At 40.7% G+C, this 17657-nt stretch overlaps 1 protein-coding gene across 1 annotated transcript in view; it reads right to left on the reverse strand.

Moving 5' to 3' along the window:
* Nucleotides 1–351: 351 nt before the first annotated feature.
* LOC127570997 (cadherin-12-like) overlaps nt 352–17657 on the reverse strand; it is a 182221-nt gene continuing 164915 nt past the window's right edge. Inside the window, exons 10-11 of the mRNA XM_052016968.1 lie at nt 5419–5670; nt 352–839 (exon numbers count right to left, since the gene is read on the reverse strand). Of these exons, the coding sequence (XP_051872928.1) occupies nt 352–839; nt 5419–5670 (740 nt within the window). The remainder of the gene's footprint in view (nt 840–5418; nt 5671–17657) is intronic.

The following is a 17657-nucleotide window of genomic DNA, read 5'->3' on the forward strand; positions in this document are numbered from 1 at the left end:
GTGTAATAAAAAATGACACTCTTACTGGAGAGCATAAAGATCTGCAGTGTTCAAAGTTCATTGAGGCACTTTAGTGGAGATTGCAGAAAAACCTGCAGCTTTGTTTTCCTTAGCAGTTACAACTGTATGGCCAATTCATGTCAAAGAAACTGCTTGAGCCTGCCTCTCTCCAATTCCACAATGTCACAATAATCTCACAATCATATCTTTGTGGTACCTAATAAGACTATTTCACAGTAAAACAATAGTTGACATAGCAAATAACAATGGCAGCCATAACAAAAAAAGGAGACGAAACTCATTTGTCCTCAAATTTACCAAACCGCATATTTAGTGTTGCTCATTACTATTTTATCGACTGTTGGTTTTCTCTGCTCCATAAAGGTCTGCCAGTATTTTAAACCGGGGTCCCCAGCTGGTGAGATAATCATAATCTTGATCCGCATCTGCATTAACTGATTCCAAAGAGCTGAGTGACTCAGCTAATGAGCAATTCCCTTCATAAGCATACGTAACCAGTGAATCATAAGGAGGTGCACTGGGATCTGCATCGTTCTCTCGCAATCGCTGGTCAATGAAGTCTCTGATGTTTGTGTTGTTTTGCACTAATATGGTCTGACGATGTGGATGGTGGGTCTCTGGCTTTACATCTCTGCGTAGCTGTACATCTTCAATTAAGTCAGGTTTCCTTAGTGTGCTAATGTCAAAAGCTTGGGTGTCCTCCTCTCCACCTCCTTCATCATCGTAACTGATTACATTATCTCTGATATCCTCCTTTGAAGTCATGCAGATTTCTTTCTTCCTTTGCCTTCTTAAAGCCACAAACAGCACTACAATAACTAAACAAAATTGTAAGAAGTTTAAAAATACATTCCTTCTTAATGTCAAACATTAAAAAGTCAGCTTAATGGCAAAGATTGCCAAATTTTACAATTAAGGCATCAGTTTGTAACCCAACAATGAACAGTTTAGATCTGTATTAATATATTGGAAGAACTAAGTTAAAAATAAGTTTTCTTGAACTGAAACCCCAGAACAAAAAAAATTACTAAACAGGGTGGGAGAGAAATTTGTCTTCCTGCACAGATCACCAGATCACGCACTTAGCACATAAAGCAGTGGATGATTTTCTTTATTAGCTAACTATTCCTATCAAAGTTTAATCATTTTAAAACATGTTAGCTATTGGATCCAACCACTGGACATGAGGAAGAAAAGGTGGGGATGATAAAGTGGCTAAATAGAGCATGGACAACCTGTCACCCTTCACTGAACTTGGCAGAAAAGCTTTCGGTGGCAATTCTAGATGCTTCGATCCTTGTCGATTATTTCCTCCCAATTACTCTGTGAAGCCAATAAAGTATGCCCCTATGCCTTAACTTAACCATCTGGCTCATTGAGTCTTATCAATATGAAGGAATCCTAGAATCACAGAAACTTAGAGCACATAAAGACCCATTGTGTCCATTCTGGCTGCAAAGAAAGCTAATACTAACAAAGATAATGAAGAAGGGTGTTTAAAGATACTGTGGGACATAGATCAGCAGGGAAGTTGAGCAGAGCAGTGGCAGATGGAACTTAATCCAGACAAGTGTGAGATAATGCACTTTGGGAAGTCAAATTCAGTTCGGACAAATGGAGTAAATGGCAGAAACTTTAGGAGTGTTGACAAACAGAGAGACCTTGTGGTACAAGTCCGTAGCTCCCTGAAAGTCGCAACACAAGTGGATAAGATAGTGAGAAAGGTATTTGGTATGTTTGCCATCATAGGCCAAGGCATTAAACACAAGAGTTGGGATGTCATGTTGCAGTTGTACTAAACATTGATATGACTGTAACTGTATAGTGTACAGCTCATGTTGTCACACTACAGGATGGATGTGGTAGCAATAGAGAAAGTGCAGAAGATATTCACTAGAATGTTGTCTAGAATGGAAGGCTGCAGATATAAGGGGAGATTGGATAGACTGTGTTTATTCTCAGTGGAACATAGGAGGCTGATGGGTGACCTTGTGGAAGTTTACTAAAAATTATGATGAATGTAGATGGGATCGATAGTCAGAATCTGTTTCCCAGGGCAGGGGAGTCTAAAACTAGACAGCATAGGTTTAAGGTGAGAGGGGTGAAATTTAAAAGAGATCTGAGAGGTATGTTTTTCACACAGAGGGTGGTGAACATTAGGAATGAGCTGCCAAAGGAAGTTGTGGATTCAGATATTATTATAACTCTTAAAAGTCATTTGGACAGGTACTTGGATAGGAAAGGAGTAGAGGGATACAGGCCTAATGCGGGCAAATGGGATTAGCGTACATAAGCATCACAGTTGGCATGGATGAAGTGGGCCATAAGGGCCTGTTTCTGTGCTGTACATTTCTATGATTCTAAATAAACCAACTTTGCTTACTACATCTTTGTCCATAGGTTTGAGGGTTTTGGCACTAATATGTAACCCTTTAGGTACGTTTCAAGTGCGATAAGGAGTTTTGCCTCCACCATCCTATCATGCAGTGTGATCCAGGCCACCACCATGTCTTGAGTGAAATAATTTTTTCCATAAAGTCCCTCTAATCCTTCTGTTAATTACCTTATGTTCTTATTTATTGTCCCCCCCCCCAGTGCCAAGAGCAAGGAGCTTAGCTCATCTGGGCCACTCATAATTTCTTTAAGGTAAGCATGTTGTATCTCACATCAGGAAATTCAAACCTCACAATCAACCAATGAATTATAAGACAAGTGCTGCTAAAAATTTAATTCAGCTCTCTGCAGTATCATTTGTTCCCTTCATTACTGTATGTCACCACTCTGGGAAACGTTGTTATAGGAAAGACATTTCACTATTACAAAGTAAGGGACCCTTCCTGTGATCCTTGGCTACATATATGGTCTGAATTAAGTTTTGATAGTTTATTACTTTGGACTCTGTCACTGTTGAATTCATCAGAAAATTCCAAGAGCAAGTGAAATTGGGTTGGAGTGGAGAACTGGTGGTGACAGATCATCAAATTATATTTCCTGTTTGATTTTTGTTCTCTTTTGGTTAGAAGTTATCTCTGAAGTTCCCTGTTGGAAATGTAAGGGAAATATTATGGAATGTTCTATATTCTTTTGTTACTGAAAGAACACCCTTCTTGTGATTTTCTGGGTTTTGGCAATTGCAAATAAATCTTTTTTAAGGCATTAGACTTAGAACAATTAATATTTAATTTCATGGATAGAATTACCATTAAAATTGTTGTTATGAAGATCAACATTTGTAAATAATCTAAATGTTTTATATATTAAAACATTGTGTTGCTTAATACCATGCTCTAGCTAACACACTTCCCTGTTATGATAACTATTTCTTTACTAAAGAACCTTTGATTGGAGGAATTTCACTTTGATCACATGTACTAAAATAGTCTGAGAGTTTCAACTACCAGTCAAATTCATACCCTGATATTGAAGGTGGAGGAAATGAATTTGTGGAGGGTGAGTACAACAGCAGCCATTATTCTTGCATAAGCTTAGAGCTCACAATCAATAATGAATTTCTTCCCCCCCCTTCCCCCCCCCTTCCCCCCCCCCCCCCCCATAGGTAAAAGTAGTTGCAGGAAGAAAGAAACACAGTGGCCAGATCAGTTGACAGGGCAAATGCTTATAACTGTTCAGTTGACAGGGAAAACTTTCACAGGAGGGTTAGTTTGGCTGTATGCATCTCGGCATGTGTTGGAATGATAAACCCACAAGTGTCAGAGTTTTTATTATTACCAACCCATTTTGTGCATTATAAGATAAGATTTCTTTATTAGTCACATGTACATCGAAACACACAGTGGAATACATCTTTTTGCGTAGTTTTCTGGGGGCAGCCCGCAAGTGTCGCCACGCTTCCAGTGCCAACATAGCATGCCCACAACTTCCTAAGCTGTAAATCTTTGGAATGTGAGAGGAAACCGGAGCACCCGGAGAAAACACACGCAGACACAGGGAGAATGTACAAACTCATTACAGACAGTGGCCGGACATGAACCCGGGTCACTGGCACTGTAAAGCATTACGCTAACCGTTAGTACAACATTTAAAAAGCTTTGCAGTAAGATCGGATTAATATCAATTTTGCTCTTAGTGAAAGTTAATCACTGAATGTAAACTCCGATTGCTACATATTCAGTCAGTAATCCTTGTAATCAATTAGCAAATGGATAGCCAATGTCTTAAAATTTGCTAACACAAGAGATGTAGTAGTTGGAATCTCGAGCAAATAATAAACTGCCCAGTCTTATACAGGGTCTCAACCCATACTGTTGAACATCCCTTTGCCTCCATAGATGTTGCTTGAGTTCTTTCAGCAGCTTGTTTTTTGCTGTTAGAAATTATTGATGGCAAGGAGCACCCAAACAGGCTCTTACTTACTTACACAACACATTGTTTAAAATGTCTAGGGCACTCAAAAAAAATTGTCTCACCCAATATAGTGCTGAACATTTTTTCAGGCACTTTTGGACAGGGTAGGGTAGCACACTCAGAAATTAGATTAAATTTTTTACTCCAAAAGAAAACTCAGTTTCCTCTGGAGTACAGGGAAATTAGCAACTTGATTTTCCACCTCTCGTAAGTCAATCAGCATCAGATGTGTGTGTAATCATTGAAGCGCATCTATTTCATGTCTTATATCAGTTAAGGTTAAGGGGAAAATGATTGTTAAAATATATAAATCTGGTTAAACTTAAATTTGAGACTTAAAATGGTAACAAATCTATTCAAATGTAGTTTCAGCTGAGCATCATAAATTATTGTTTCAACTGAGTATTTAGAAATGTAAATGTTCTAACATTTCAGTTTGATGGCATTCTAAGTAATTGCTGAATCGGTTTCTCTGTTCTACTGAGTATTTCTAGTATGTTACCGCATTGCTTTACAGTGCCAGCGACCTGGGTTCAATTCCCTCTGCTGTCTGTAAGGAGTTTGTATGTTCTCCCCATGTCTGCGTGGGTTTCCTCCGGGTGCTCCGGTTTCCTCCCACATTCCAAAGACGTATGGGTTAGGAGCTGTAGGCATGCTATGTTGGCACTGGAAGCATGACAACACTTGCGGGCAGCCCCCAGAACACTCTACACAAAAGATGCATTTCACTGTGTGTTTCGATGTACATGTGACTAATAAAGATATCTTATTTCCTTTTTTTTAAAATTCAAATTGCCACTATTTTGCTCTTGAGTAAGAAATGTTGGTCCAATTCTTCTTTTGGTTTCTGGGTGTACATGTGAGTTATAAAGTTACAACCATCAAGAAATCAATGAACTATCATGTCATGGCATTTTCATTTTAACTCACTAAGCTTTATTAATTATTGTGCATCCACTTTAACTTTTCGTCAAAGTGTATTATCAGTTCTTGGGCAAAGCTTACAGTACCATGTTACAGTGTTAGACTCACCAAGAAGTATAATAATGCAAAGCAAGATTGCTATCAGTGCCTCCGTGCTTAAACCCACTGGCAGAAAGATTGCTTCTACGTTACAGGATAAGATTGTGCCATCTACATCACATCCGCAGACTCGTATTGTTAAAGTATTTGTGCTGCTTTGTGTAGGGTAACCACTGTCTGAGATCACAACCGGAAGGAAATAGAGCTCCAATTGCCTGCGACTGTAGCCATTCTTCTTAGATAAGATTCCAGCTGTATTGTCTAAGACAAGCACAAGAAAGAAAGATTAAAAACACAAAACAAATTGTAGAATGAAAGAGCATTGTAGGAGATCGCCCTGCTTTTGGTAGTTCCAAGGCAGAGCAATTCAAATGATCTCACACAACTTCACTTTTTTCTCATCTGTGGCTCAGATTCTCTTACCTTCAAGTCAGAAAATCGAGTTCAACTCTCAAATGAGACATCTGGCCACTAAAAATGGAGACCAAAACTCCAATGCATCAGTAAATGATGGCCGTACTGTTGGAAGTACAATATTTTGGGAGTTAAACATCCAGCTTTTTCAAGTGCACAGAAAGAGATCCCTTTTCAGTTTTCAAAGAAGAGTTGTATTATTCTTGCGGTCACAAGAGAGTGCTGTAATCTGGAGCAAAAAACAAACTGCTCGGAGGAACTGAGTTCAGATGAAGAGTCTGGACCTGAAACATTGACTTTCCCTCCACAGATGCAGCCTGACCTGCTGAGTTCCTCCAGCAGTTTGTTTTTTTGCTCCATTATCTCTGGGGTTCTGGCCAATATTTTTCCATCTATCTATGTGGACATTTTCACCAATGTTTGTGAGCTGGATGTGGGCAAATTAACTGCTGCACTGTTTTACTTTACCATAAAGAACACTCAACTAAAGTATTATGTTCACTGCACTGCTTCTATGCATGTGCTGTATAGACGCAGGCCTTTCTTTACTTCCTAAACTTGTAAGATAAACTTCACCATTATTTATCCAACTCTCTTTTGAATGTCAGTATTAAACTTGCTTCCATTTTTCAAAAAAATATTCATTTATGGGTTGTGGCTCTCGCTGGTACAACAGGTTTTATTTCCCATCTTCATTTGCCCTGAGGTGGTGAAAGCATGTATTTTTTTTAAACCCACTAGATGTAATTAGCAGCAGAACTGTTCTAACATTCAATGAACATTTCTAGCAGAGGTGTGAAAAGTCAAATGGAGCACTCAATGCTTATAAATAATCTCTGAACATTAAGGGTCATCAGTAAAGAAGGTAGGTCTGTGCGAGATTATTTCTTTACTAACTGAAGACAGCTTGTGAATAATGAAATGGAAAATGATGCATAGTTTATGGTGAAGCATTGCATGGTTTTTGAGTCCACAACAACATGCTGGTCTTTTGTAAGGGATCCCTATTATGCATTTCTTGGTGTGAATTTGGTTCTAAATATAATGGATTCAAATACTTTGTATGTGAAAAAACCAAAAGAATGGAAAAATATGATATGGCTAAATATGCTCATTAATTTCTGATGATTGTAGTAAGACAAATTATCTAAATTTTATTTTGATATATTAATCACTACATGAGCTCAAATGAATTTTGAGAGAGACAGGGTATAATTTTTGTTTAAACTGAATTTTTCCTCTATTGAGTAAAACTCTTGCTCACAGTAAGTTGAATCCCATCAGGAATATTTCTTTTACTTTAATTGTAAAATGTCACTGTCATTTTTATTAGTATTCATTAATAATATATTTAAAGAAAAGAAATAAACATGCACCATATGCACCTTTTCAAAACCTTTGGATATTCAAAAGTGATTTCCAGCCAATGAAGTACATTTGAAGTCCAATCACTGTTGTGCCATAAAAAAAAGGCAGCCAATTGTGCACTGTAAGCTCCACAAACAGCAATATGATAATAATCAAACAATCTTTTCTTTTGGGAATTTGAACATAGCTTAGTTGTGGACCAAGATATTGGTGAGAACAAACTGCCTGGTTCTTTTCCAAAAGTGGACCATGGGATCTACCAAGAGGGCAGAGAGAGCTTTGATTTAGCATCTTGTCTGAAAGGAAGCACTTCAGCAGTGTAGTGCTCCCTTGGTACTGAATTAGATTGTTAGCCTAGACTTCATGCTCAAAGCACTGGAGTGTGACTTTGAACCCACAACCTTACAAACATACAAATGTATAAATTAAGAGGAAGAGCAGAACTGGCCCCTCACCCCTCAGGCCTGCTCCACCATTTAATAAGATCATGGCTGATCTAATACTAGTCTCAGTGCCACATCTTCATCTGCCTGTGGTAACCTTTCATCTCCTCGTCAATCGAGGGGTGACTCAGGTAGGTGAAAATGTGGCACATGATACCATCAAAACATGATTTCTATTTCTTTGCAGAAATATTAAGAAGGAATCAGCAGCTCCTAAAATAATTCATTTCTTTCTTAAAATAAATATTTCTCTGTTTGCAGTTCCTGACTCCTGAAATACTGAGAAACATGGTGCTTCTTTTCTAGAGAAATATATTTAAACTTCCTCAGGCAAAGCACTTGTAAAATGTGCCCTGTCTTTCATGGCACACTACTAGGCAAAGGTGGTCGAACAACCAGAGGAAATATAGAACCCAATACATCTGAGCTCCACAGTCCTACCACATCAAATCATGAACAGTGACAATTAAACAATTACATCGTGGAAAAGGCTCCAAGAACATCCCCATCCTCAGTGCCGATGAGGTCAAGCATGTGAATGCTAAGGACAAGGCTGAAAAATTCACAACCATGTTCAGACAGAAGTGCAGAATCCTGAGAACCCCAATATCACAGAAACCAGTTCCTAGCCAATTTTATTCACTCCATATGATATCAAAAAAATAGTTTAGAGCACTGGATACAGCAAAGGTTATGGGATCAGAAAACCTCCCGGCTCTAGTACTGAAGACCTGTGGTCCAGATTTAGCTCCTAGTCAAGATGTTCAATATACTTACAACACCAGCAAATTGGCTAGGTATATACTGTTCACAAAAAGTTGGACAAACCCCATCCAGATAATTACCACCCAATCAGTCTCACTGGAATGGAGGAGGCTGAGGGATGATCTTATGGAGATTTATAAAATTATGAGGGCCATAGATGGGATAAATCTTTTTCCCAGGGCAGGGGAGCCTAGAACTAGAGGGCACAGGTTTAATGTGAGAGGGGATAAAGCGAAAGGACGTCTGAGGGGTAAGTTTTTCACACAGGAGTTTGTGGTAATCTGGAATGAACTGCCAGAGGACGTGGTGGAGGCAGATACAATACAATGTTTAAAAGCCATTTGGACGGGTGCTTAGAAAGGAAAGACATAGAGGGGTACCGGCCTAATGCGTAGATAGCCATTACAGTTGTTATTGACAAGGTGGATCAAAAGGGCATGTTCCTGTGCTGTACGTTTCTATGATTCTATGAAATGATTCAAAGTGTTGGAAGCTTTATCAACAGTTCTACCGAAAATGGCACTTTCTGACCAATAACCTACTCACCTTCTCAAGGGCAATGAGGATGGGCAATAACTGCAGTCTTGCCACTGACATCCAGATCCAAAAATGAGTTTTGAAACCTTCAATATCTGGAAAAGGTCGTTATAAATCAAGTGCAAAAACATACAAGTCCTCCCCAGCTTATAAACAGCAGACTTATGTGCAGCCCGTACATACGAACAAGTGTTTAGGAGACTGGCGGGTTGGGTTTGCCAGCTGCCGCAAGGCTGCAGGCAGCTTCTACCATGTGGGAACTTGGTTTGCGGCTGCATTTCTGAGTTGCCAACTGTCTGGGTTATGAACGGTTCACAGGAACTGAACCCTGGTGTAACCTGGGGAGGACCTGCTTATTTTTGTAACTCTTAATGCATTCTTACAGAGTCATATATTCTTCCAGCATTGTAACTGGCCCTTCAGTCCACCAGATCCAGGCTGATCATCAAGCACCTATCTACACTGATCCAATTTTCCTCTCACATCCCCATCAACTCCTCCCACCCCAATTGCCCTCCCCCCACCAATTCTCCTGCCACCACCCATAAGAAAGGTAATTCGCAGTAACCAATTAACTTATCAATCAGCATAGCTTTGGCACGTGGGAGGAAACTGGAGCACCCAAAGGAAACCTACGCAGTCACAGGGAGAATGCAAACTCCACACAGACATGCGTCCCCATGGTCAGGGTTGACCCCAGGCTGCTAGAGCTGTGAAGCAGCAGCATTAAGCCACCATGCCACCCAAATGTTTAGCTCAAAAGATTCTAGTTGTTGATGTAGGCATTTTTGCAAAGACATTCAGCATTGCAAAGAAGAGGAAAAACACAAATAAATATTGAAGATGAAACTGTTGTGTTCCCAGCTGTACGGCAGAAATCTGTACAGGGTATCACTTCACACTTTATCCTATAGCTTGAATTGCCCAAAAATCTATCCTTGGTTGATTGAGTAAATGTGCTAAACAACCACATCAGCACCAGGTATTCTGCCTTTGAAGTTCATTTCATTAGTGTCCATGGCAGTACAATGCAACTTGTATGGAGAGAGTTCCTCTTCTAATCAGAATAAGAATTATTATCACTGACATATGACGTGAAATTTGTTGTTTTGTGGCAGTGCAAAGACATAAAAGTCTATAAATTACAAAAATAAATAAATAATGCCAAAAAAAAGAACAATGAGGTAGTATTCATGGGTTCCTGGATCATTCAGCAATCTGATGGCGGAGAGGAAGAAGCTGTTCCTGAATTGATGGGAGGGGGGTGGGTATGGTGATGGGGTACTTGGTGGTGGGGATTTCGCAGCAAAAATCTCTTTGGGACATATGTCCTATATGCTGCTAAAGTAAGTAGTAGAGGTGAAAGTGGCAACAAATTTCTATCCATTACTGACTCTTCAAGACCTGTTCACAGCCTGCTTGAGGTGCTAATGTTTCCCTTTTAAAGACTATCATCTTCTTAATATGCTATCCATAGAAATTAGTACAGAACTTCATTTGGGGAGGATGGTAAAGGTTTCACAGAGACACAAGAGAGACTGTAGATGCTGGAATTCTGGAGCAATACACACAACATACACACAAACTCAGCAGGTCAGGCAGCATCTCTGGAGGGAAATGAATAGTTGACATTTTGGGTTGAGACTCTTCATCAGGACTGGAAAGGAAGAGGGCAGAAGCCAGAATAAAAAGGTAGGGGGAGGGGGAGGAGCACAAGCTGGCAGGTGACAGGTGAGTCCAGCTGAGAGGGGAAAGGTAGGTAGGTGGGTGGGGGAGGGCAGTAAAAGGGAATGATGTGAGAAGCTGCGAGGTGATAGGTGGAAGAGGCAAAGGGCTGAAGAAGAAGGAATCTGATAGGAATGGACAGAAGACCATGGAATAAAGGGAAGGAGATGGGCAGGTCATGAGGCAAAAGAGAAGGGGTGAAGGGGCCACAGGAATGAGGGAAAACAAAGGCAGCGGGGGGGGGGGGGGGGAAGAAAAACAGAGGGGATGGGGTACCGGAAGCTAGAGAAATCGATGCTGATGCCGTCAGGTTGGAGACTACCAAGACAGAATATGAGATGTTGCTCCTCCAACCTGGGGTTGGAGAGTGAAGACCTAAACAATAAGTACATTTGAAAGTAGTGAGATACTGTAAGTAAGTGTGTAGGTGTAAGTGTAAATGTGTAAGTAACCTAGGTAGGCCAGCTTGCTGGAGGGCAAGTTTGCACACACACAGATTCCCGAGTTAACTGTCACTTTCGTTGGAAAAACTGAATTGTGGCCTATAATTCAACTTGAGTTAGATTGGGAATGGTCAATGTACAAAGGTACAATGTTCTTGTATCTTGTATACTCTGTTCTTATACACTAGTCATTGAAAGCCAAATTGTAGCAAGCAATTTATAAAAAAGCAAAACGTATGTTGACGAAAGGTTTTGAACAGATATGCAAAGAATATCTTGCTACAATTACACAGAGTCCTGGTGAGACTACACCTGGAATGTTCTGTGCAGTTTTGGCCTCCTTACCCATGAAAGGATATACTTGCCACAAAGGGAGTGCAACGAAATTTCACCAGACACAAGAGATTCTGCAGATGCTCTGGGGAATCTGGAGCAACACGCACAAAATGCTGGAGGAACTCAGCAGGTCAGGCAGCATCTATGGAGGGAAATAAACAGTCGACGTTTCTGGTCGAGACCCTTCACCAGGACTGGAAAGAAAGAGGGCAGAAGCCAGAAACTTCTGGCAGAGCTAGACCGAGAGATTAGATCAATTAGGTTTGTATTCACTAGAGTTTAGGAGAGTGAAAGGGGATCTGGTTGAAAATGACAAATCTTGACAGGTCCAGACAGACTGGACATCGAGAGGAAGCTTCCCCTGGCTGTAGTGCTTAGAATGAGGGTCACAATCTCAGGTTTGAGGATAAAACATTTGGAATTGAGGTGAGGTGAAATTTCTTTAATCAGAGAGTGATGAACCTGTGGAATTCTCTACCACAGAAAGTGGTGAAGGCTAAATGACTATTTAAGGAGATAGATAAATTTCTAGATACAAATGGCATCAAAGGAGAAAGAAGAACTATAATATTGGGAGAGATGATCAGTCATGATTTTATTGAATGGCAGAGCAGGTTCAAAGGGCTGAATGGGCTACTCTTGTTCTTATTTTCCATGTTTCTCTTTCCCCTACTGGGGACAAATGAGGCCTCCATGGATCTTTCAACAGTCCTGTCACTGGTCTTTCCAACAATGCCTCCACAATAGAAGTTGGAGTATAAGAGCAGAGCCACCTCCCTCCAGCAAGTTCCTGTGGCATCTGATATGCTCCACTTTCTCCTTCAGTAGAGTGGGAAGTGTGATGGAGAGTTTTATGCAATATGTTTGTATGGCATTATTTCGAATGGATGCCAACGTTTGCAGGCTATGGGAACTGGGTGTGAAGATTACAACTGTGCCATATCTGTCAGTGCAAAGTGAAGCACTAAAGTGTCAGGTATGAGATTTGATCGATAGAGATTGCTGGTAGATGGGTGATGAGGATCTGATACATTCGGTTGTGCCTGAGGTGAGTTTATGCAGTTGATGGGATTTGGCATTTGATGATTCATTCTCTGAGCTTGATCACTCAACTTGAACTTCTTAGGTCATTAGACCAGGTCTCAAGAGGTGACCTCCCAAAGCTTTGGATTCCCATTGCCTACTTGGCCTCCTGCAGACATTGGGCATCTTTCCTTCTTTCCTCCTTCTCTTCCAAAACTTCCAATACTCTTTCAGAAAACTTGGATCCTAGTCACCTTGAACACAACCTGCTCCAGTAACAGTTCACTTCCCTTTTACAGCTGCAGGCTGGTTTTAAGTAGCATAAGCTAGCTCTAAGCACTGCTCTATAATTCCCTTTCAATACCTCCTCCTTTCTATATCCCTCTCCATTATTCTCTCTTCCTATAAGAAGTACCTTAAATTATCTTCTTAAAACAATATTTCCTAATGAAGCCTGGTGCCAAATTTTGTTTGACTCTGATTCTGTTGAACGTTTTGAAATGTGTAAGTTACTTGAGGTGTTATATGAATGGAAGTTGTTATTGCTGGAAGTAAAGCTATTGTGCTCACCAAAAGGAAAATGTTCCAATCACACGGTTTCATTTTAACAATAAACCTCCGTATGTATACAGTTGTTCTGTCAGACATGCTATGAAGGTAATAGTACTTTAAGCATTATTAACGTTGCACCATACAGTCTCAACTCTCAAATGTTTTAGCAAAACAGTAATAACTGGAACACATAACCAATGATGGCAGAAAAAAAAAGATCATTAAAGGTTTATCTGAAATCCACAGAATAGAAAACAGTGATCATCTTTTGACTTACAATGTGGTCAAATAATTTTCAATGGAGCAAATGCAGTGCAACACACTGTTAGTGTCTTCAGCAGACACAAGGAATAAAAACTAAATGCAAGGGCTGATTCCACAATCAGGCTATCCTGTCCAGGTACAATAATCACCAAATTCTTCAGTCTGGGACTTGAAATCTCCTGGTCGAGAATTGAAAATTAAATGTCAATTCAAAAAGGAGGTAGCTGGGCTTGAAACTCCAGACTCTGCTGTTCCAAAGCTCTCCTGACCACCTTACCATCTTCCATCAGGTAAAAACTTAAACTCATTCAAAACTCAGCTGGTGATATTTTAACTCACAGCTGATCTAATTTACCCATCATTCCTATGCTCATTGATCTCAATAGTCTTTCTGCCTAGAAACACGTTGATTTTAAAATTCTTGGTGGAAAGGGTGAACAGCTTCAAGTTCCTGGGTGTCAACATCTTGGAGGATCTATCCTGGGTCCGACACATTGATGCAATTATGAAGAAGGCACACCAGCAGCTCTATTTCATTAAAAGTTTGAGGAGATTCGGTATGTCACCAAAGACTATTATAAATTTGTACAGATGTACAATGAAGAGGATTCTGACTGGTTGCATTACAGCCTGGCATGGAGGCTCCAATGCACAGGATCACAAGAGGCTGCAGAGGGATGTAGACTCAGCCAGCTCCATCAAGGGCACCATCGAGGACATCTTCAAGAGGCGGTGCCTCAAGAAGGTGGCATCCATCACTAAGGACCCACACCATCCAGGACATGCCCTCTTCTCATTACTACCATCAGGGAGGAGCCTGAAGATCCAGACTTAATGATTCAGAAACAGCTTCTTCTCCTCTGCCATCAGATTTCTTACCGGTACATGAACCCATGAACACTGCCTCGTTGTTCCTTCTTTTTGCACTGTTTATTTATTTTTGTAATTTAGAGTCATTTTATGTCTTTGCAAAATAACAAATTTCACATCATTTAAGTCATTGATAACAAATCTGATTCTGATTTTTCAAATCTTTGCATTGACCGACCCCTTGCTACCTTTGTTATCTCCTCCATCCTTTCAACCTCCGCTATCTGTCCTTCCCTACACTTCCACCTAGAGCTGGCAAGGCCCTAAGCTCTGCGTTTCATTCAGTGAAACTCCGTTAAAGATGCTACATGATTCAGAGTGAATGTTCTGTGACGTTCCCGCATTCTTTCTCCTTCCACTCAAGAAGAACATTAGCACCCAATTTTAACTACAGATGCATCAGTGATGTGGTAAGTTGGAAATTCATGTACCGAGTAATTCACCCCTGGCTGCATAATACAGCCATGTACTATGCCTCCAAAATTCATTGCACTAAAGTCGATCACATGGGATGTTATTAGTATTGAGCAGGGATGAATTCCAAAGCAAATCACTTCTAAAGTAATCTGGCCTAGGCTATTTTAACTACTGGCCTTTGCAAATAGCATCAATTCACTTCTTGATTAGTGAAATAGCTTAAAGTTATGTATCCCAGTACTAGCCATCAGCACAAGGAAAGTAATAAGATCAGGATCTGGGGAGACCTAAATTACCCTTTCAGATCCCAGATACTCTTGGATACAAAATGGGAAGAACACACATTTAATTCTTGCAGCTTCAGCTGGAGATAGTCACATTCTTTGACAGTATAGTTGGATTTGAAATTGCAGTCAGACCCTTGCAGTGCTATCTGCACCAGAGATCACCTCTTGGGAAGATTTAAAATCAATATTAATGAGTGGTAACAAGGAACTATTAGGTTTACTTCTCCATGAAGACTCAACTCCCCATTTTTGAAAGGGGTTTCCTGTGTATCAGTGGGAAACCCATCTGGCTCTTTACAACTTAAATCAGGGTCCTATGACTAACCTGTCTCCTGGTAACTATTTTAAATGGTACATGGCTGGATTATGGATCACCCACAGATTGCCTTTCTGTCCTGGCATTCAACAGCTTAACTTGTGATCCTTGAAAGGGACCATTGCTGTCTGGCACAAAGTGGCCCAAAACATTTTTCAAATTATATTACAGCATAGCCAAGAAGCTGGAAATGTTCCATCCCAAAGCTGGGGAACTGCAGGAGGATTTTTGCTTCAGGCCACAAGGTATGTCACACCATAGGCATGAGACCTGCCATTGAAATGTTTTGCAGCTCCCTCCAACATTAATTTTCGTGCCTCACCGATCAGCCACTCAACAACAGCCATTCATGAGGGATGACTGAACTTTTTAATCAGCCTAACCTATCCACTTTTTCTTAATTCATCAAATTTCCCCAAACCTTTCTTTGATTGATAAATATGGTGAGCACTTACATTTACATAGGCTTTCACAACCTCAGAGTGCCCACAGCCAATTTTAAGGATTGGTCATTATTAAAATGTGAGGTAACATGGCAGACAATTTACATACAGTACACTCTAACAAACAATGAGGCAAATGATCAAATAAGTTATTTCGTTAATGGTGCTTGAGGGATAAATGGTGTCCATGATACCGTACCCTTTTGACTCTCAAATTGCTCCACAAGATCCTTTATCCCAGTCATGATAAGCAGATTAATCGCTGATGAAAACGATAGCTCCTCTGACAGCATAGCCATCTCTCAATGAAGACTGAATATTCAAGGCTGTAAAGTTGGGGTTAGAACCTATAGCTTACTGACCCACAGATGAGGGTTCTATTCACTAAGTCACAGCTGATCCGTATCTCATTTCTGACCATTGTGGCCATCGATTTCAAGTCATTTAGCAACTAGATCATGCACGGAGACACAAGAGATTCTGAAGATGCTGGAATCTGGAGCAACACACACAAAATGTTGGAGGAACTCAGCAGGTCGGGCAGCATCTATGGAGGGAAATAAGCAGTTGACGTTTCGGGTCGAGACCCTTCATCAGGACTGGAAAGGAAGAGGGCAGAAGCCAGAATAAGGTCAGGGAGGGCGAGGAGTGCAGGCTGGCAGGTGAGCCTGCCTGACAGGGGGAAGGTAGGTGGGTGGGGGAGGGAGGATGAAAGGGAGTGATGTAAGAAGCTGAGAGCTGATAGGTGGAAGAGGCAAAGGGCTGAAGAAGAAGGAATCTGATAGGAAAGGACAGTAAACCATGGAATAAAGGGAACGAGATGGGGAATAGATGGGCAGGTCATGATCATGTAGGTCTCATGTCCACTAACTTTTCTGTGATTGATCAGAAAATATCATTCTGGCCAAGGAGCAGAGCTCTCTAAAATGTACTGACACTATCTTCTTAAGAAACTTACAATTTTTTTCATGGAAATTATTTCCCAAAAAAGCCTTTAAATGAATCACAGCTGGGTTATCAAACTTGCCACCAGTTATAGAAGATCAGTGGTAATTTAACTGTGTGAAAAGTGTAAAAGAAACATTATTACAAATGCACTGTCATTATCTGGCCCTCTGTATTTCCCTTATTGTTCCTGATCCCTGCCATGAACTTCATTCGATAGTGATCAGTTTCATAGATCTCCCTGGCAACTGTGTGTGTCTGAACCGGACTGTTCACTATTGTCACTTTGTGTTTGACCATGAGATGATCTTCTGATTACAAAGCTGCTTTGTCACTAAGAATGAATGTTTTCCCCTTAGTGACAATATCTGGCTCTTCCCCTTCCTCAACTGACATGCTGCTGAAACCTTCCTCTGTGCTTTAATTATTTCTAAACAATTATTCAAATATATTCCTGGCACATCCCTCACCCTTAATAGAAATGAGTTGTAGAGTCATAGAGCATGAAAACAGGTGCTTCAGCCCACAGAGTCCACACCAACCATCAAGCATTTACACTAATGCTACACTAATCCCAATAGGTATTGCTGACTCTGTGTTAATTCCTTAGTTGTCCTTACTGCTCTTTAGCTTGGTACAATGTACTACCAAAGAATCATGGAAAAATATAGCACTGAGAGAGGCCCCTCAACCCACCAAGTCCATGCTGACCAGCGACCACCAATTTACATAAATCCCATTTTTATTCTCCCTAAATTCGACCTCTCACCTACCCACTCCATAACATTGGCCAATTAACCGACCAATTTACACGTCCTTGCAAACATCTGCAGCTTTGGGAGGTAGAGAGCAGCTGGGGCCCCCACCTGATCGCCTGAGACGGTCACAGTTAGCAACCTTGAGGAGGTTAAACCTGGCAGGATCCTGGCTGCCAAAGGTGGTGCCTTTGAGACCATCATCAGTCAGAGCAAGAATTCCTTTGCTGACCCAGCACAGGAAAATGAACAAGGAGAGTGACAGAGAAACACACCTCATAACAGGATTGTCTGGCTATCAGGCAGCCCACAAAGGCGGCATGTCTCTCATATGCTCTTATGACA

This window comes from Pristis pectinata, chromosome 5 (genome assembly GCF_009764475.1).
Source record: "Pristis pectinata isolate sPriPec2 chromosome 5, sPriPec2.1.pri, whole genome shotgun sequence".
NCBI lineage: Eukaryota > Metazoa > Chordata > Chondrichthyes > Rhinopristiformes > Pristidae > Pristis > Pristis pectinata.